At 42.5% G+C, this 18070-nt stretch overlaps 1 protein-coding gene across 4 annotated transcripts in view; it reads left to right on the forward strand.

The window, feature by feature from the left end:
• Nucleotides 1–18070, forward strand: part of APLP2 (amyloid beta precursor like protein 2) — an 80434-nt gene that overhangs the window by 30456 nt on the left and 31908 nt on the right. For all 4 annotated transcript variants that reach the window (XM_066259742.1, XM_066259740.1, XM_066259741.1 and 1 more), the window contains exons 2-3: nt 15509–15682; nt 16533–16656. In XM_066259742.1, coding sequence (XP_066115839.1) covers nt 15509–15682; nt 16533–16656 — 298 coding nt within the window. The remainder of the gene's footprint in view (nt 1–15508; nt 15683–16532; nt 16657–18070) is intronic.

Consider the following 18070-nt stretch of genomic DNA (forward strand, 5'->3'; position numbering starts at 1 on the left):
ATTGAAAGGGACAGACAGAGGAAGGAGAGAGATGAGAAGCATCAGTTATTTGTTGCGGCACCTTAGTTGTTCATTGATTGCTCTCATATGTGCCTTGACCAGGGTTGCTACAGCAGAGCGAGTAACCCCCTTGCTCAAGCCAGTGACCTTTGGGCTTAAGCCAGTGACCATGGGGTCATGTCTATGATCCCACGCTCAAGCCAGAGACCTTGAAGTTTTGAACCTGGGTCCTCTGCGTCCCAGTCTGATGCTCTATCCACTGCGCCACTGCCTGGTCAGGCAGGAACAGATGCTTTCTTGATATACCTCAAAGAGAGAGTAGGCCCTGGCCGGTTGGCTCAGCGGTAGAGCGTCGGCCTGGCGTGCAGGAGTCCCGGGTTCGATTCCAGGCCAGGGCACACAGGAGAGGCGCCCATTTGCTTCTCCACCCCTCCCCCTCTCCTTCCTCTCTGTCTCTCTCTTCCCCTCCCCCCTCCCGCAGCGAGGCTCCATTGGAGCAAAGATGGCCCGGGCGCTGGGGATGGCTCTGTGGCCTCTGCCTCAGGCGCTAGAATGGCTCTGGACGCAACAGAGAGATGCCCCAGAGGGGCAAAGCATCGCCCCCTGGTAGGCATGCCAGGTGGATCCCGGTCAGGCGCATGCGGGAGTCTTGTCTGCCTGCCTCCCTGTTTCCAGCTTTGGAAAAATGGTGGGGGGGGGGGAGGAGAGAGTATTACATCAGTGAAATAGTTTGCAATAAAATAAGGGTTTCAGAGAATAAGGAAGAGTCTTGGAGATATTAGAAACATGATACCATAAATTAAAAAATACAGAAATCTTTCAGGAAGAGAGAACAGAAGAAACTAGGAAGGGGAAAAAAAAAAGAGAATTGATACAGGAGGTCCAAGAACAGGAAACCTAGGATTGAGTCTATCCAGGTTGATGCGGCCCCACCGAGAGCTTATGTAAGCAAGCATATGATAGAAGACCCAGATCAAGCCATATGATAGTCAGATTTTAGAATGCCAGAATTTGGTGAGATCTTAGAATTTACTTCTGTAAAAAAGACCTGCATAAAGGAGTAGGAATTAGGGATCAAACTGGACTTAGATTTATCAGCAGCAGGGCTGGAAGCTGTGAGGACAGTAGCTTCATTTCCCTTAAATTCAGAGGGAAAATTCTGTCCAGCTTACAATTTAGTGCTTGTCCAAATTACCGATAAAGTCTGTGCATAAAATAGAAACCTTTTTGAGACCTGTCATGTTTGATACCATTCACATACCTTTCTCAGAAAGATGGGCGCCACAGTAAATCAAGAAGAAGGTCCCGACCAGGAAACAGGAAAAGTGGAAGGAATTTTCAGGGTGGTATAATCACTGCCCCAGGGATGGGGTCTGTGCTCAAGCCTAGGGGATAATCAGAAGCAGGGATATGGTAGACCAAGAGAGGACTGTCTTCAAGGAAAAAAGATAGGAAACCACTGGGTCACCTGGGCAGTGGTGGTCCGGCAGTGGAAAACCATTGACTACTGCATATGGCTGCACTGAAGGGGGCCATGCAGGTCTTTTGAAGTCTGTTTTAGTGATCAGTACATGTGAAAACCAGGCAGGTAAAAGATTCAGATGCTGATAAATCTAAGAGGGGGAAAATAAGATGCCTAAGAAAGGAACTGTACATGATACATTTTTATGTTACAGTAATGTAAGTAGAAGTATTGATTTGACCAGTGGATCAAGGGTATGCTGGTTTAAGAGTTAAATTCTTTTTTTTTTTTTAATTTATTGATTTTTACAGAGAGGGGAGGGTGGGGGTGGAGCAAGAAAACACATAGTTGCTTCAATTTATTCATTGGTTGGTTGTCATATGTACCTTGATCAGACAAGCCCAGGGATTTGAACCCGTGATTTAGCATTCCAAGTTGATGCTTTATCCACTGTACCAGCACAGGCCAGGCTGAGCTAAATTCTTTTTAAATAGGAAATTGATCACTTCGGACTGAAAAAGATGCATGTAGTGGAGGTAAATAGCACAAATGAAAGAGCTAGAAGTGCTTCCTGTGAGTGGTGTGCTTGCCTGGGGTTCAGGATTGCTGTTCTGCTGTGAGCCTTGTGTTTTGTGGCTTTTCAGGCTGTGTATATGGATTCACTTGACAAAAACAAAACAAAAATACGTATCTATTTATATGAAGACTCGTATAGTGTTAGTCATTTTAAAATTGCTGCTGAGTGATACCTGCTAATTGATACTTGTCTTGAAGAAACCAAGAACACAGGCTTTAGAGTCACGCACTTCCTTGGGTATAAATGATTCTTATTGTAGGTGCTATTTCTAAATACTGTGGGTAGAAAAACAGATGAGAGTCTTCCCGTGAGGACTTGCATTCTGATGGAGGAAGCTAGACAGTGTAGGTGAATGAGCAAGGTACTTTCAGATTGCTTGGGGAGGAGTGAAGAGTAATGCATTGGGGACTGTCCTCAGGAAGGCCCTTCAGAGGATGCACATTTGAGTCTTGAAGGGTGAGACTGCCTGGTCAGGAAGAGCAGGGGTAAGGGAGTTCTAGGTGGAGAGCCTTGAGGTTAGAGAGACTCTGCTGGTGTGTGGACGCAAGGACACAAAGAGGGCGATGCTGAGCACAGGTTGGGTGATGGAGTGAGGGCGGGGGTTGTCGTTAAAGAATGGGAATCCCTTAGAACAGAAGAGTGATGTGTTCTGAGATAATTTAGAAGGCTGTGTGGAGAATGGATCATAGAGGGCAAGAGGCACACCAGACAAGGAGAACAATAGTGCCCTTGTACTTTCCACTGTGGGTGTGTGTGTGTGATTTACATCCTCCTTAGTCATTCATTTAACTTGAGTGTAGCATTTCTTCCTGTCCTTTATGCATTTATTTAGTAGTCAGGTGGCTTGATCCCAGGGAGGCTTATTAATGGCTGTGGCAGCTTGCAGTAAACATACTGACAAGCAACTCATACTAGTTTTATTACTTTATTTTTTAAAATTGCTGACATCTACAATAATGCACATGGGCATGGGTCCCAGACAGGAAGAATTATTGTCTACAAGCAGATCTGGTATGAGCTGATAATACAGCCTGTATTTACTTTCAAATTTAAATGCTATGTAAATCATGAGAAAGATGCTTTAAGATGCCTTTTGATTTGCTTTAAACTTGGAGAGGGTGGGGCTCTTTCATATTTTTTTTTTATTTTCACAGTTTTATTGGATATTACAAGTTAAAAGTGAGTTGTGACATCAAGCTTGGTACCTGAATATTGCTCACACCTGGTAAACATAGTAAAATGTTTAGCAGAATAGCATATAGAAACTGCTGTTTGGCCTGACCTGTGGTGGTGCAGTGGATGGACATGGAATGCTTGAACCTAGGGTGCTGGTTCAAGGCCTCAGGTTTGCCCAGTCAAGACATACACAAAGTAGCTATGATCTGACGCTTCCCCCCAACCTTTCTCTCTCTCCTCTTTCTAAAATCAATCAATAAAAAAATCTTTTTAAAAAAGCCTGACTGAGCCTGACCAGGCAGTGGCGCAGTGGATAGAGCGTTCGACTGGGATGCAGAGGACCAAGGATCGAGACCCCGAGGTCACCAGCTTGAGCGCGGGCTCATCTGGTTTGAGCAAAGTTCACCAGCTTGGACCCAAGGTCGCTGGCTTGAGCAAGGGGTTACTCAATCTGCTGAAGGCCCACAGTCAAGGCACGTATGAGAAAGCAATCAAGGAACAACTAAGGTCTCGCAATGAAAAACTGATGATTGATGCTTCTCATCTCTCTCTGTTCCTGTCTGTCTGTCCCTGTTTATCCCTCTCCCTGGCTCTTTCTCTGTCCCTGTAAAACAAACAAACAAACAAACAAACAAACAAACAAAGCCTGACTGATAGTGGCACAGTGGATAGAGTATCGACCTGGGACGCTAGGTCCCAGGTTCAAAACCTTGCGGTCACCAGCTTAAACACAGGGTCACTGGCTTGAGGGTGGGATCATCAACATGATCCAAAGGTCGCTGGCTTGAGCAGGGTCACTGGCTCAGCTGGAGCCCCTCCCCCACATTAAGACACATATGAGAAGCAATCAACGAACAACTAAAGTGCTGCAACTATGAGTTGGTGCTTCTCATCTCTCTCCCTGTCATGTCTGTCTGTCTCTTGCAAAAAAATAGAAAGAAAAATTGCTATTTGTATTTTAAAATATGAACTTGCCTCTCTTCCCTGTGAAAAGTCATTTTGGCAAATTGTCTATCTTGTAATAAAGATGGGGTTATTTGCATAAGCATTTCTGCCCTTTCTTGCTTTCTGGTGTCACAGAATCTTAGAAGTAAAGAGCTAAAAAAATAAAAAGTCTTTGATTTTCATGGTCTGGTAAAAACTAAGGAAAAAATTCAGAAACATAAAGTCAGTTTTTAATATTATGGGATATTATTTAAAGACAAACTGTTTACTGTTGCCGTTATTTTATGATAAACATTTTAAAACAAAAGCTGGAAAGAAGGTAATGTTAGAATTCAGGACAGTTTTTTGTCAAGAGAGAACAGTTAGCAATTTTATTCCCTTATAGTCAGTCATGTGTGCACACACAAGTAAGTGCACTCTAGACCCTTCTTACTTTTCTCATTTTTCAGGGGGTCACTGAAAACCTGTTGTAGACCTTATCACCCCCCTCCAGTGAATGTTAGACAACCACTGCTTAAAGCACCAGTAAAAACCATTCAGCGTGGATTTATCTTCTTCTGGATGTATTAAAGGAAAAGAGTTGCAGTAGAATTCACTTCAGATCTCTGACATTAGTCTTCCATGTTTGTGGTTATAACCTCTTGAAATCAGAATTCTTCAGCCAAAGCAGACTTGTTGGATAGTGTCCCAACATAATTTTGGTAAAAAATCACTAGGTTGCGTATTTATTTTAGTGAATAGATCTGTCTGAAGAATAGAATACTTCTTTTAAAGGTATAAGTTATTACATTTCAAGAACATGAAAAATTGAAATATGCTTTAAAAATTACCTAATTTTTAATTACTGTGACTTAGTGCATTTAATAGTATCAGTGAGCTTCAGATCAGCCAGAAGTATATTTATAATTTCTGATAATATTGTCACATTTATGCTTGGGATTCCCCAGAAAACTTCCCATCATTCATATTTCTATTATCTAGGAATCATAATAATTTAGAATGAACATACTTAATTATTAATATTTAATCAGAAGTACTTCTGAGTGTTGTTTGAATCATCTATTTCTTTGAAGATTTAGAAAACATGGCCCTGGCCGGTTGGCTCAGTGGTAGAGTGTCGGCCTGGCGTGCGGAAGTCCCTGGTTCGATTCCCGGCCAGGGCACACAGGAGAGGTGCCCATCTGCTTCTGCACCCCTCTCCCTCTCCTTCCTCTCTGTCTCTCTCTTCCCCTCCCGCAGCCAAGGCTCCATTGGAGCAAAAGATGGCCCGGGCCCTGGGGATGGCTCCTTGGCCTGTGCCCCAGGTGCTAGAGTGGCTCTGGTTGCGACAGAGTGACGCCCCGGATGGGCAGAGTATCGCCCCCTTGTGGGTGTGCCGGGTGGATCCCGGTCGGGCACATGCGGAAGTCTGTCTGACTACCTCCCCATTTCCAGCTTCAGAAGAAAAAAAAAAAGATTTAGAAAACATATCCTATGTACATCCCCCCAGTCCTGTGCACACCATGTATATATAATAGTACACTCTTAGTAAATAACTGTTTAGTAATACTGGCTGTTTGAGTTCAGAGGTTATCAGGGGTCCCCAAACTTTTTACACAGGGGGCCAGTTCACTGTCCCTCAGACCGTTGGAGGGCCGCCACATACAGTGCTCCTCTCACTGACCACCAATGAAAGAGGTGCCCCTTCCAGAAGTGTGGCAGGGGCCGGATAAATGGCCTCAGGGGGCCGCATATGGCCCGCAGGCCGTAGTTTGGGGATGCCTGATTTAGATGATAGATTACTGCTCCAGTCTCCAGGCTCTTTGACCTCTAAAGTATGACAGGTTACTGCTTAGCTTGCCCATCATGCAGAATCTTATTCAAGGAAGCTGTCTCTGTTTCCAGGCCATATTTCTAAGGTATCAGGAGTTTTGGAAAAGTAGAGTTCTACCTGTTGTAATGTGAACCAAAGTCCAAAGTTAATACTGTAGGTGTCATTTATTGTAATACCAAAAATTTGAGTAGTGCCATGTTTAGATTGCACACACATGACAAGGTCGAGTGAGTGAATAACTTCCATGAAGATGCATAGCTAGTAAGTAGAGAGAATATCCCTCAAGAAAATTTTTTTAGAGCTAAGTTACATGGTGCTTTTTTTGATCATAACAGTCTCAATAGTGGCTGCAGATTCGTGTTGACCTCACTTCCTTGCCAGCCAAAGGCCAGCCCAAAGCCAGGAAGCCAGCAGCTCCTGGTGATTTTCCTTTAAATAAACAGGACAGTACTAAATTGTTCGTGTAAACATTTGGTGAATGAATTCACACAAAATAAAATGTGAAGTATTATTGCAGCCTACTTTAAGCATGTCCAGTTTAATAGGTAAAAAGGGAACGTGCAGTCTTTTAACCTCATTTCATGCTGCTCTGGATTTGGGGAGGATGACTGGTCACATAAGCATTTCACGTGTTCTTTTGACGTGCCCGTGATTTAAACCGTACTTTTGTGTAATCATAGCCAGAGAGAATTAAATCTTTAGGAATCAGCCTTCTGATAACTATGCTAACATTTGAGTGCTTTCTCTGGGGTAGGCATTGTGCTTTAAGTGCATTATCTTAATTTAACCCCCACAACAAGCCTGAGAGGAATGTGTATGTTAGTAGCCCTGTTTTCCAGATAAAAATAATTAAAACCTGATAATGTCATCAAAAGAAGAACTTCTGTGTTAACAAGCACTCTTAAGCACTGTACACGTATTAGCTCATTTAAACCTTAAAACAACACCGGTTTTGGAAACAGGTGCAGAGGAGTTAGGTGACTTGCCAAAGGTGGCACAGCTAGTCATTGATGTGGCTGGATCTCAGCCGTGGTTTGTTCACCTCTTCAAGCCCATGTTCTTAGCCACCATATCATGCACTAATGAGATCAGGAGTGGGATGAGCAGAAGACTAATGATTGGACAGGGCACATCCCTAGTGTCATAATAGCTGTGGAAATCAGTGTTTTAGAATTCCTGATTTATTATGGGAAAGAAATGAGCCAGTAATGAGTTTTAGTTTTAGTTCCATAAACACTGTTCTGTATCTTTTAATTTTAAAAGTATTTAATGTATTTTTCAATAACTTCTTTTATAAAAGACATCCTGCTCTCATCTGAGAGACACATACAGAAAGACAGACCTCGCTTAGTTCTGGGTGCCTGGGTCCTTCCCAGTGTGATCCAGATGGACAAGTTATGACGATCCTGTAAAAAGCCTGGGAGACAGTCATTTCCAATCTTGGAAATGGTACCTCATTTATACTTTAATACAGTGATTTTTAACCTTTTTACACTTGGGAGTGGTGAAAATAGAATTATTTTGGGAACCACTAAGGCAGAAGTCACTCCGAGCATAAGTGAATTTGGCTAAAATCATTTGGTCCATAATCTTCATACAACATCAGAGGGGTTAACTTTTGTGGACTGGCATGAAATTTTTGGCAGGCTGGTCCATGGACCGGTGATTGAGAAAAACATTGCTTTTCTATTAGAGCTCTAATAAAAGCAGTGGTTATTTATACAAATCACTGCCTATGAAAATACTACCTAACAGCTGGTATATGTCAGTGGAAAGATGGTGGCCTTTTGCATTTGGAGTTTTTCTCTTGTACTTCTAATTTGCAGTAGAAAGAGGCTAATGCTTTTCAACTGGAGTAAATGCATATTGTCACTTTTAAGAACAGGTTTTCTTAGTTTGCTGCTAAAACTGGAAAATGCTTGACAAGAATCTTTCTCTTTTATTAGACAGTGGGTTGAAATGTTTGAAGCTTGCTTTGTTTTGTTTTAATTGAAAAGTTCACTTGTGTACTGTTGATGATACTCTAAAGCAGGGGTTCTCAACCTGTGGGTCGCGACCCCGGTGGGGGTCGAACGACCAAAACACAGGGGTCGCCTAGAGCCATCGGAAAATATGTATTTTATTTAAAAATGTATTGTAATAAATATGTATTTTCCGATGGCTTTAGGCGACCCCTGTGTTTTGGTCGTTCGACCCCCGCGACCCACAGGTTGAGAACCACTGCTCTAAAGGCTCTAAATTATATAGGCACCCTTTGACAGTATCAAAAAACCAAACAACCTGTATTTTCTTATATCTTAGACTCTGGGAAGAATTGTAGTAGTTATCCCATTGGTGAGAAATCAAAGTTAATATTTGTATGCATGGGATTTTGCCACATTAGAGTGTGTGCTGACATATTCAGAATAATTCATAAGATTTTCAGGCATTGGGCCTGCTTTGATTATACTTACTAAGTTGCCCTTTTTTTTTGACAGATTGAAACCATGTGATCACGGTTGAAATTCAGGCAGGTAATGAACAGGATTAAAAAAACCAAAACCAGTTTAGTTTCAGCTAATTTTAGAGTTCAAAAAAATGTTACAGAAACACTAGTGAGTTCCCCTTACCCTTAGCCTACCTCTCTTAATATTAACATCCGACATAACCACAGTGCAGTCAGTTATTACCAAAACTGGGGGATTAACATCGGTGCAGACCGTTAACAGACTGAAGGACTTCACTTGAATTATTACTCCAGTTCGCCCATTAATGTCCTTTCCCCGTTCCAGGATCCTGTTCAGACCCCACTTTGCATTTGCTTGTCATTTCACCATAGCCCTTTCTGGTCTGTAACAGTCCCTCAGTCTTGCCCCCAGTCTTTCCTCATAGGTGTTCTAAATGTCTTACTGCTGGTAAGGTTAATGTATTGTAGGTGCTTCCACTGTGAAGTAATTAGTTTTCTTTTTTGTAGTTAGTAGATATCTAGAGGGGAGCTACCTTGAAACTGGTTTCTTTTATTTTTTTATTTTTATTTTTTATTTATTTTTTTATTTATTTTTTTACAGAGGCAGAGATAGACAGGGACAGACAGACAGGAACGGAGAGAGATGAGAAGCATCAATCATCAGTTTTCTCGTTGCACGTTGCGACTTCTTAGTTGTTCATTGATTGCTTTCTCACATGTGCCTTGACCGTGGGCCTTCAGCAGACCGAGTAACTCCCTGATGGAGCCAGCGACCTTGGGTCTAAGCTGGTGAGCTCTTTGCTCAAGCCAGATGAGCCCGCGCTCAAGCGGGCTCAAGCTGGTGACCTCGGGGTCTCGAACCTGGGTCCTTCCACATCCCAGTCCGACGCTCTATCCACTGTGCCACCACCTGGTCAGGCAAAACTGGTTTCTTTTAAACTGCTCAATTAAGTAATAAATCTTAGGTGCAGGTTTGTGGACTGAGTTAAGTCATTTAATTTACAAATCATGCAGTAGCGTTTACCACATTGAACAAATGAATTAGTATAGAGGGTTCTTGTATCCATTAATATGTTGTCATTTTACTCACTTTAGTTTTAAAATGTCTGTGGGTACCCATGCCGTGTCTTCCGATATCACTAGGATGTAGGTAAATAGATGTTCCAAAGGCACTTACCGCTGCTGTCTTCTTCAGTATTTATTAGACCTAGACCTGCCAAAGGTGGCACAGCAGGTCGTTGATGGGGCTGGAACTAGAACGGTGTTAACTTGACTCCCCAGGGCAGTGGTTGGCAAATTCATTAGTCAGCAGAGCCAAATATCAACAGTACAACGATTGAAATTTCTTTTGAGAGCCAAATTTTTTAAACTTAAACTATATAGGTATGTATATTGTTATTAACTTAATGAGGGTACTCCTAAACTGGCCAAAGAGCCGCACTCAAGGGGCCAAGGAACACATTAGCTGACCACTGCCTCAGGGTGAAGCTTGGACACCTGAGGCTGTACTGTAGCACTGTCCTATCCAAGGAAACAGGATTTACTCATTCATAGGTTAAACTCCTCTTCAGAGAGCAGGTCCGGTCCCTTCATGACAGGCACTTGCACAAACTCTAGAGCCAGATTAGATTCTGAATTGCTTCATAAGGGAGGAAGCAATGGTTTATTTGCTTGGATTAAGAGTGCTGCGTTGCCCGAGTGGCTTTGTGAAAGGAGGTGGAGTTTAGGTGGGCCGAGGGGCTGCAACTCTAGGGGTGTTGATTAAAGGCCTGGGGGTAAGTTAGGTTCACACTTATTTATTACTGTAAACCATTTCAAGTTTTCAACCAAGTTACAGAATCCTTTTTACCAAGTTGACTTTTTGTTCTTAGCTAAACTCTTTTCCCCGAGCCACATTAATAAAATGGAATTTCTTATTAAGAATAAATTATTGAGTAAAATGGAAGCACTGGACTAGGAAAGCAATTGATGCAATTTGTTTTCAATACCTTCAGAGTGCTGCCACATGCATAGATCACAAGGACTGTCTTAAGTGCCAAAGGGGCATTAATTTTCCTTTGGAGTGGATTCCAGGTTCACAGGATATCAGAAGTGCTGACTTAGCAGTGAAATCCCATTTGTAACATGTTAGATTAGGAACCAGATTGATTTATATGTTGATGTAATGGATCAGGGCACTGTGTGTGCTTAAGAAATGGACAGCCCATTAAATAAGAGCTTTTTCAAAGTAGAGAAGTACAAACAAAACAAAAAAAAGATTCTATTATACTCTAGACACAGTTGGGGGATGTTTGATTAGTTGATTTCTAGACATGGTCCACTGAGGCTTTTTATATTTCAGATGATAACTTCTTGAGAGTCTCTTATGACCACAAGGATTAATCTTTCTGAACTTAAAAGTGAATCACTGCAGCATATTAGCTGTCTGGAGTGATTCCAGTTATTCTTCTTTTTCTTGGTGGTAACTGATGTAGGAGCTGTTGCTGCTTAGCTGCCTCTTCCTGTTGCTTTAACCTCTGGTATTTGTGATTCTCTTCAGGGAAGGTAATGCTGACCATCTCAATGCACTTAACCACTGCTGTACTGACCTCAGTGGTTGATCTATAAACTGAACATTTATGCAGTGGGAACGCTGTGGTCTTTTAGCCAGCAACCATAATGAATAACACGTGGAACATGGTGTCCGGTGCTAATAAATGGTGCCTGCACCGTTTTGACCACTCACAGATGTCTTACCTGTATTCATTTTTGGAGTCTAAGAGGTAAATTCCCCCACTCACTACCCTCCTCCTCCTCCTCCTCGACATCACACGCAAAGTCCTGTTTGGTTTTTTTTGGTTTGTTTTTTTATTTTTTTTATTTTTCTGAAGCTGGAAATGGGGAGAGACAGTCAGACAGACTCCCGCATGCGCCCGACCGGGATCCACCCGGTACGCCCACCAGGGGGCAACGCTCTGCCCCTCCGGGGCGTCGCTCTGCCGTGACCAGAGCCACTCCAGTGCCCGGGGCAGAGGCCAAGGAGCCATCCCCAGCGCCTGGACCATCCTTGCTCCAATGGAGCCTTGGCTACGGGAGGGGAAGAGAGAGACAGAGAGGAAGGAGGGGGGGTGGAGAAGCAAATGGGCACTTCTCCTATGTGCCCTCGCCGGGAATCGAACCCGGGTCCCCCGCACACCAGGCCAACGCTCTACCGCTGAGCCAACTGGCCAGGGCCCAAAGTCCTATTTGTTTAATGGCTGCTTTTAATGTTAAAAATATACAAGTCCACAGAGAGAATTTAGGAAATATTGCTCAACATTTTTCTGATTTAACTGGTAATTCATATATAGCAGGTTTAGGGAACTGTTTTTGACCTGTCAGTTTGGCTTTCTTGATTATATAGGTAGCATGTCTTACTGGATTTTTCCCATTTATTTCTGTCTAGGCTTTTGAAGTAGGAAGGAAAGAATTTGGGGAGAGCACTGGTTCCAGTACACTAAAGTGTCCCTGGAGTTTTCTTGCATTTGCCTCTGTGTGTACCGATTTATAGATGCCCTATAGATGCCCATTTTCTTCCATGTCATAATCAAGTTTCTAGCTATAATTCTTAGATATAGCTCCCAAAAGAATGGCCACCACAAGAGGCGTTTGGTTCACACCTTGAATTCATGGTGAGAATTAATACATTTGTCTGTGTGTCCTTGTACTGTCTCATTTCTTTTGATTAAACACCATTAGTGTTCCTTTCCACAGACATCTTTAAATTATTTTCTTTTCTTTCTTTCTTTGAGGATGGTAGGATTTAACGTCAGTCTGTACCTTCACATACAGTTGTACAGAAGGCATAGGATCTGCCTTCTACTTTATTAGTAAATGACTGTCATCACAATAGGGCCACAATCAATTCTAGTTAATAAAGTTGCTAATTTCTTCTCATTAGATTTAATAGGTGCTTTTCAATCCGGATTGATCTAGACAACATTTTACTTACAAATTTGTTTTCTCCCAGCTATCCAACTGGTGTTTGTACTTCCTCACACTAGTAGAAAGCAGGCTAATTTTCATGTTTCAAAGCAAAACGTTTAGGATGGTAAATTGTCCTGGAAAAGGATTATAACGTATTTCAAAATCTAGTGTAGGCTCCCAGTTGGAAGGACCATTCATGTCTGTGTCATCTACCGTTAGCATAGATAAATAAGAATTGTGTAGAAAGCACACATTTTCCTCTATAGTACTTTATATAGTATGGTATATACTTTACAGATATACCGTATTTCCCCATGTATGAGGTGCACACTTTTCCAAAAAAATTTGGGGTCTGAAAACTGGGTGCATCTTACACAGTAGTTGTGGCATTTCAAATGCCATAGATGCAATTGAGGACGAGGTAATAATATAGGAAGACAATGATTCGTCATCAGACACAGATGAGAAGCTAATGGATGAGGGTTTTGACAGTGATGAGGAGATGTATGAATTTTATGGTGAATAAAACTTGAGTTCATTAACTTTATGTAATACATTTTTTTCAAATTTTGAGCCCCAAAATTAAGGTGCGTCCTATGCATGGGAGCATCTTGTACATGGGAAAATACAGTACTTTCTGTTATAGGAAAAACATTTTATGTTAATTGTTCATTTTAAAAAGAACAGTATAATAGACAATAAAATCTAATCATACTACCCCTATCCCTGCCAAGTTTTTTTTTTGTTTTTTTTTTTTTTTTTTGTATTTTTTCTGAAGCTGGAAACGGGGAGAGACAGTCAGAGACAGACTCCCACATGCGCCTGACCGGGATCCACCTGGCACGCCCACCAGGGGCGACGCTCTGCCCACCAGGGGGCGATGCTCTGCCACGACCAGAGCCACTCTAGCGCCTGGGGCAGAGGCCAAGGAGCCATCCCCAGCGCCCGGGCCATCTTTGCTCCAATGGAGCCTTGGCTGCAGGAGGAGAAGAGAGAGACAGAGAGGAAGGAGGGGGTGGGGGTGGAGAAGCAAATGAGCGCTTCTCCTATGTGCCCTGGCCGGGAATCGAACCCGGGTGCCCCGCACGCCAGGCCGACGCTCTACCGCTGAGCCAAGGCCAGGGCCCCTGCCAAGTTTTAACATTTTAAAAAGCGGTTTTACTTTGAACAGTCTTTTACATTAGTGAAGACCACAGAACTCTATTGTGGGTGCAACCATCCTTGTTGGCATGTTTCTAGATATTAGGATGTGTGTGTTTTCTTCCTAGTGCAAGAGACTTTGCAGGAAATTTGTCATCATGCCTAGATGTCATTTCTCACCTGTAACTTGTGAATTGTTAGAGAATACTAGCCAAAGAAAGACTTTATACAACAGTTGTTGTTTTTTGCCTGACACGAGGTAAAATTGTCCATGAAATCCCTTTTAGTGTTGTTTCCATGAATGATCACCAGTTATTGACTAACACTAGCCAGACTTGTCGTTGTCTTCTTCCTCATCCCCCTAACTAATCGGTCACCACGGCTTACTTGTTTTGCTCTCTGTGATCTCTCTCAGATCTTTCCATCACCCTCCCTCAGCCTAAGATACCATGTCTCCCTGGACTGTGCAGCTCCAGCTTTCAGAGCCGTTCCCTTGCATCGCTTGCCTTCCCCTTCGGTCTGTTCGTCACCCAGCATCCAGAGAAAGCATCAAAGCTACATTTTGTAAACACTAGTTTTGTGCTTAAAACCTCTTTGCATATCCAGTGATAAAGACCAAAGAAAGTCCTTTCTTGGTCCACAGACTGTCCAGTCTTGTCCCTGTATGCCACCCCTCCCTTCTTTAGCGTTCTACCCTCCCCGCACTTTGATGCTCATAGCTCTGCTCTACTCATTTGCCATTCTCTTCGGGAAGCTTTCCTGATCACCTTCTCCAAGCCTAAGGCAGATTCCCTTGTGATATGCTTCTTCATTGCTGCATTCTTTCCTTTTTAGTGGTCTGGGCATATGATCACACTTTTTTGGTGTATGGACTACTGCACTAGATCACAAGTCCCATGAGGTTGGGGGCCACAACTTTTTAGTTACCCTTGTGTCTTAAGCATTTCACTTGTTGCTTTGCATAAGAGTAGCTGCTCAATAAAATTTAGTGTGACTGGGCCCTGGCCCGTTGGCTCAGTGGTAGAGCATCGGCCTGGCATGCAGGAGTCCCGGGTTTGATTCCCGGCCAGGGCACACAGGAGAGGCGCCCATCTGCTTCTCCACCCCTCCCCCTCTCCTTCCTCTCTGTCTCTCTCTTCCCCTCCCGCAGCCAAGGCTTCATTGGAGCAAAGTTGGCCCGGACACTGAGGATGGCTCCATGGCCTCTGCCTCAGGCGCTAGAATGGCTCTGGTTGCAACAGAGTGATGCCCCAGAGGGGCAGAGCATCGCCCCCTGGTGGGTGTGCCGGGTGGATCCGGGTCGGGCACATGCGGGGAGTCTGTCTGACTGCCTCCCCGTTTCCAACTTAAAAAAAATACAAAAAAAAAAAATTTAGTGTGAGTGAATTGAGTAAAATTACTGGAACTTTAGACATTTTATACTTTTGTGGTTTGACAGTAAGGAACAGAAAGTAGATTTGCTTGTATTAGAGGAGACTGCAGTTAGGTTATAGGTTTCTAAATCAGAAGCATCCAGATGGTGACTGTGGTTTAGACTTCTTATTGACCTTTCACTTTGATTATGTACACCCAAAGATCATTTTTTTAAGCAAGAGAGAGAGGAAGGGAGAGAGAAGCATCAACTCATAGTTGCGTCAGTTTTTGTTGTTCATCGATTGCCTGTCTTGGCTGGGGGGCTTGAGCCAAGCCAGTGACCTTGGGCTCAAGCCAGTGACTGTGGGACAATGTCTTTGATCCCACGCTCAAGCCAGCAACTTCGGGGCTTCGAACCTGGGTCCTCAGTGTCACACACAGGTCGATGCTCTATCTACTGTGCCACCACTTTGTCAGGCCAAAGGTCATTTTTATTCTGGCCTAAGTCCTGGGAAAAAGATTTGCTTATGACATAAAAATAGTAAACAATGAAGATTTTTTAAAAATTAGTTCTATAGTCACAAACAACTGAGTAACTAAGCTTTGTGCCAGCCTTTTTGGAGTAAACCTGTTTTTTACCCTCTTTGGTAGGCTCTTGCAGCCAATGCTGGAACTGGATTTGCTGTCGCTGAGCCTCAAATTGCAATGTTTTGTGGAAAGTTAAATATGCATGTGAACATTCAGACTGGGAAGTGGGAGCCTGACCCAACAGGCACAAAGAGCTGCTTTGGAACAAAAGAAGAAGTTCTTCAGTACTGTCAGGAGGTAAGAGTGTTGCCTGAAAGTTAAAACTTTTTTTTTTCCTGTGTCAAATTTGAGCCTATTTGCCTCAGAAATGGATAGTCTGTCATTATTCTTTTTTGACCTAAGATCTAGTTGCTAATGACTGGCACTTGGGGCCTTTTGTTTCCAAGCCAGAGATATGATTGAGACTTGTCAGAGGCATTTGCCTGTGTGTGCTGTGAGCTTCAGTTCTTTAAGGAAGCAAGCCTGCAGAAGTACAGCCTGCTTCTCTTCTCTGGGCTTCTGCTTCTTATGGGAAGATGTGAGGCTAAACCTAAGATGTGAGGTCACATGTGTGCTGTGTTTTCTGCTTGCTGTAATGACCATCTCAGGTCTGATTTAACTTGGTCTTGGTCAAAACTTGACCTAGCAAGGTTATAAGATGTTGAACTTCTTAGAAGATTGGCACGTAGGGCCAGGGTCAAAGCATTATTCTGTAATTTTATTAACAGACATTCCATAGAATTGCCTCTTAAATGTTTTAGTTAATGAACTCAGCTACTTAATGTACCTTACAAGTGGCCTTGGTCTCTAATAGATTTATTGAGCGGAAAGTTTGCTGCTTTTGTATGTCCTTAAGTCTTAAGTAAAGATTTCCTTTTTTTTTAGAGAATGCATTACTTGTCAAAAGTCTCACAAGAAAACTAATTGTTACAATATCTTTTTATTTGAAGAGTTTATCTGCAGCCAGGGACAGCAAAGTGGAACTTGAAGTTTATACAGGATAACAGTGACGCTGAGCAAACAGGGACACTCCTCCTTACTTGTGAGTGAATGTCCATGTATTATAGACCAAGTCAGTTTATTGTGAGCATGTTCTTTTCCCTTGCAGATGTATCCAGAGCTACAGATCACCAACGTGATGGAAGCCAACCAGCCCGTCAGTGTGGACAATTGGTGCCAGAGGGACAAAAAGCATTGCAAGAGCCACATTGTCATTCCTTTCAAGTGTCTTGGTGAGTATTCTGTAGACATTCTTGGGTACTTCGCAGGAAGTGAGGTCCCTCAATTTTAATTTTCTCTTGGCTCACAGTGAAATATCTACATCTGTTAAGGGGGGGAGGATACAAGAATTTATTGTGGGACTTTCTCTTTTGAATATTTATTGCTTTTTGTGTTGATCATTGACTTGTCTTTGATGGTTACTAACTCTCCCTCTCCCATTGTGGGAATCCTATCTTTTAAGGATGAGTATTTTCCATGGCCCTGAATGAACGAGCAGTCCAGCTTTGCTTCCCATGGAGAGTGTGAAGTTTTAAGTCATAGTAGTGCATGGTACTGAAGCAGCCCACAGATACAGCATTAACATAGACATTCTGGGTAGTTCTGTAGATGTATGTAAATTTTTAGCTATGAATTTAACTTTTATCCTTCCCTCCCATCTTTAAAATCTTTCCTAAAATGGAATACATTGCTTTTCTCATTCTCACATGTAGCAAAATAACAGGAAGAGTGGGATCTGAATAACAGTATTTAAAATACATAGCAGTTATTTTGTTTTAAGAGTACTCAGTAGGGAAAGGGGGACACTGCTGTGTGTAACACCATTTACTTGACTCTTGAGCATCATGCAGTAGTGTGAGACTTGGAAAAATTTTTTGTGATGAGGTTTAAGGATGTTCTAATATTCTGTTTGGCTCCAAGAAATTTCTGTGTATGAAGTATCATTTATTCTCTATAAAATTCTCAAACTAAATGAAACAATATTCTTGAGTATTTGTAGATAGACAGTGCTTAGAATAATTTCTTCCTTTTGCATCTTTACCCCTAAAGACTTTGCAGCCTGGTCTTCCTCTTCCTGTATGTTCTATGTCACTTGCTGGCTCCACGACCCTCCCAGAACTCTGAGCTTGAGACATGGGAGATCCAGTGAGTTTTCAAGCCAGTCTGACTCTTGCCTCTTTATTTTGGCTTATATCCGTATTTCAGGGCACCGAGGCACTCCAGGACGTTGTAGCAGACTCACAGGGATATTGTGGGATGTTTTTGGTTTTCAAGGGAAACATCTGTCATATATCCTGTGAGCTACTAGCTGGGGATATTCATTCACAGTTTCAACATCTGATTATTTTATTCATTTCTCTGACCTTGTTTGTTGAGGTGTATTAGTGGTTCCTGTGATAAAAAGTTAGCATCACACAAATCACTGTAGCAGAAAGAAGAGTGATAGTGTCAGTTGATGACAACATTGGAAGAGTTGCGCAGGCCCTAAGGCAAGGGTCAGGAACCACGAGCCAGATGTGGTTCTTTTGATGGCTGCATCTGGCTCGTAGACAAATCTTTAATAAAAAAATAATAATGTTAAAAAAATAAAACATTCTCATGTATTACAATCCATTCATTTCCTACTGCTCATGTTCGTGGTTGCGG

Source organism: Saccopteryx bilineata, chromosome 2 (assembly GCF_036850765.1).
Source record: "Saccopteryx bilineata isolate mSacBil1 chromosome 2, mSacBil1_pri_phased_curated, whole genome shotgun sequence".
In the NCBI taxonomy this organism is placed as follows: Eukaryota; Metazoa; Chordata; class Mammalia; order Chiroptera; family Emballonuridae; genus Saccopteryx; species Saccopteryx bilineata.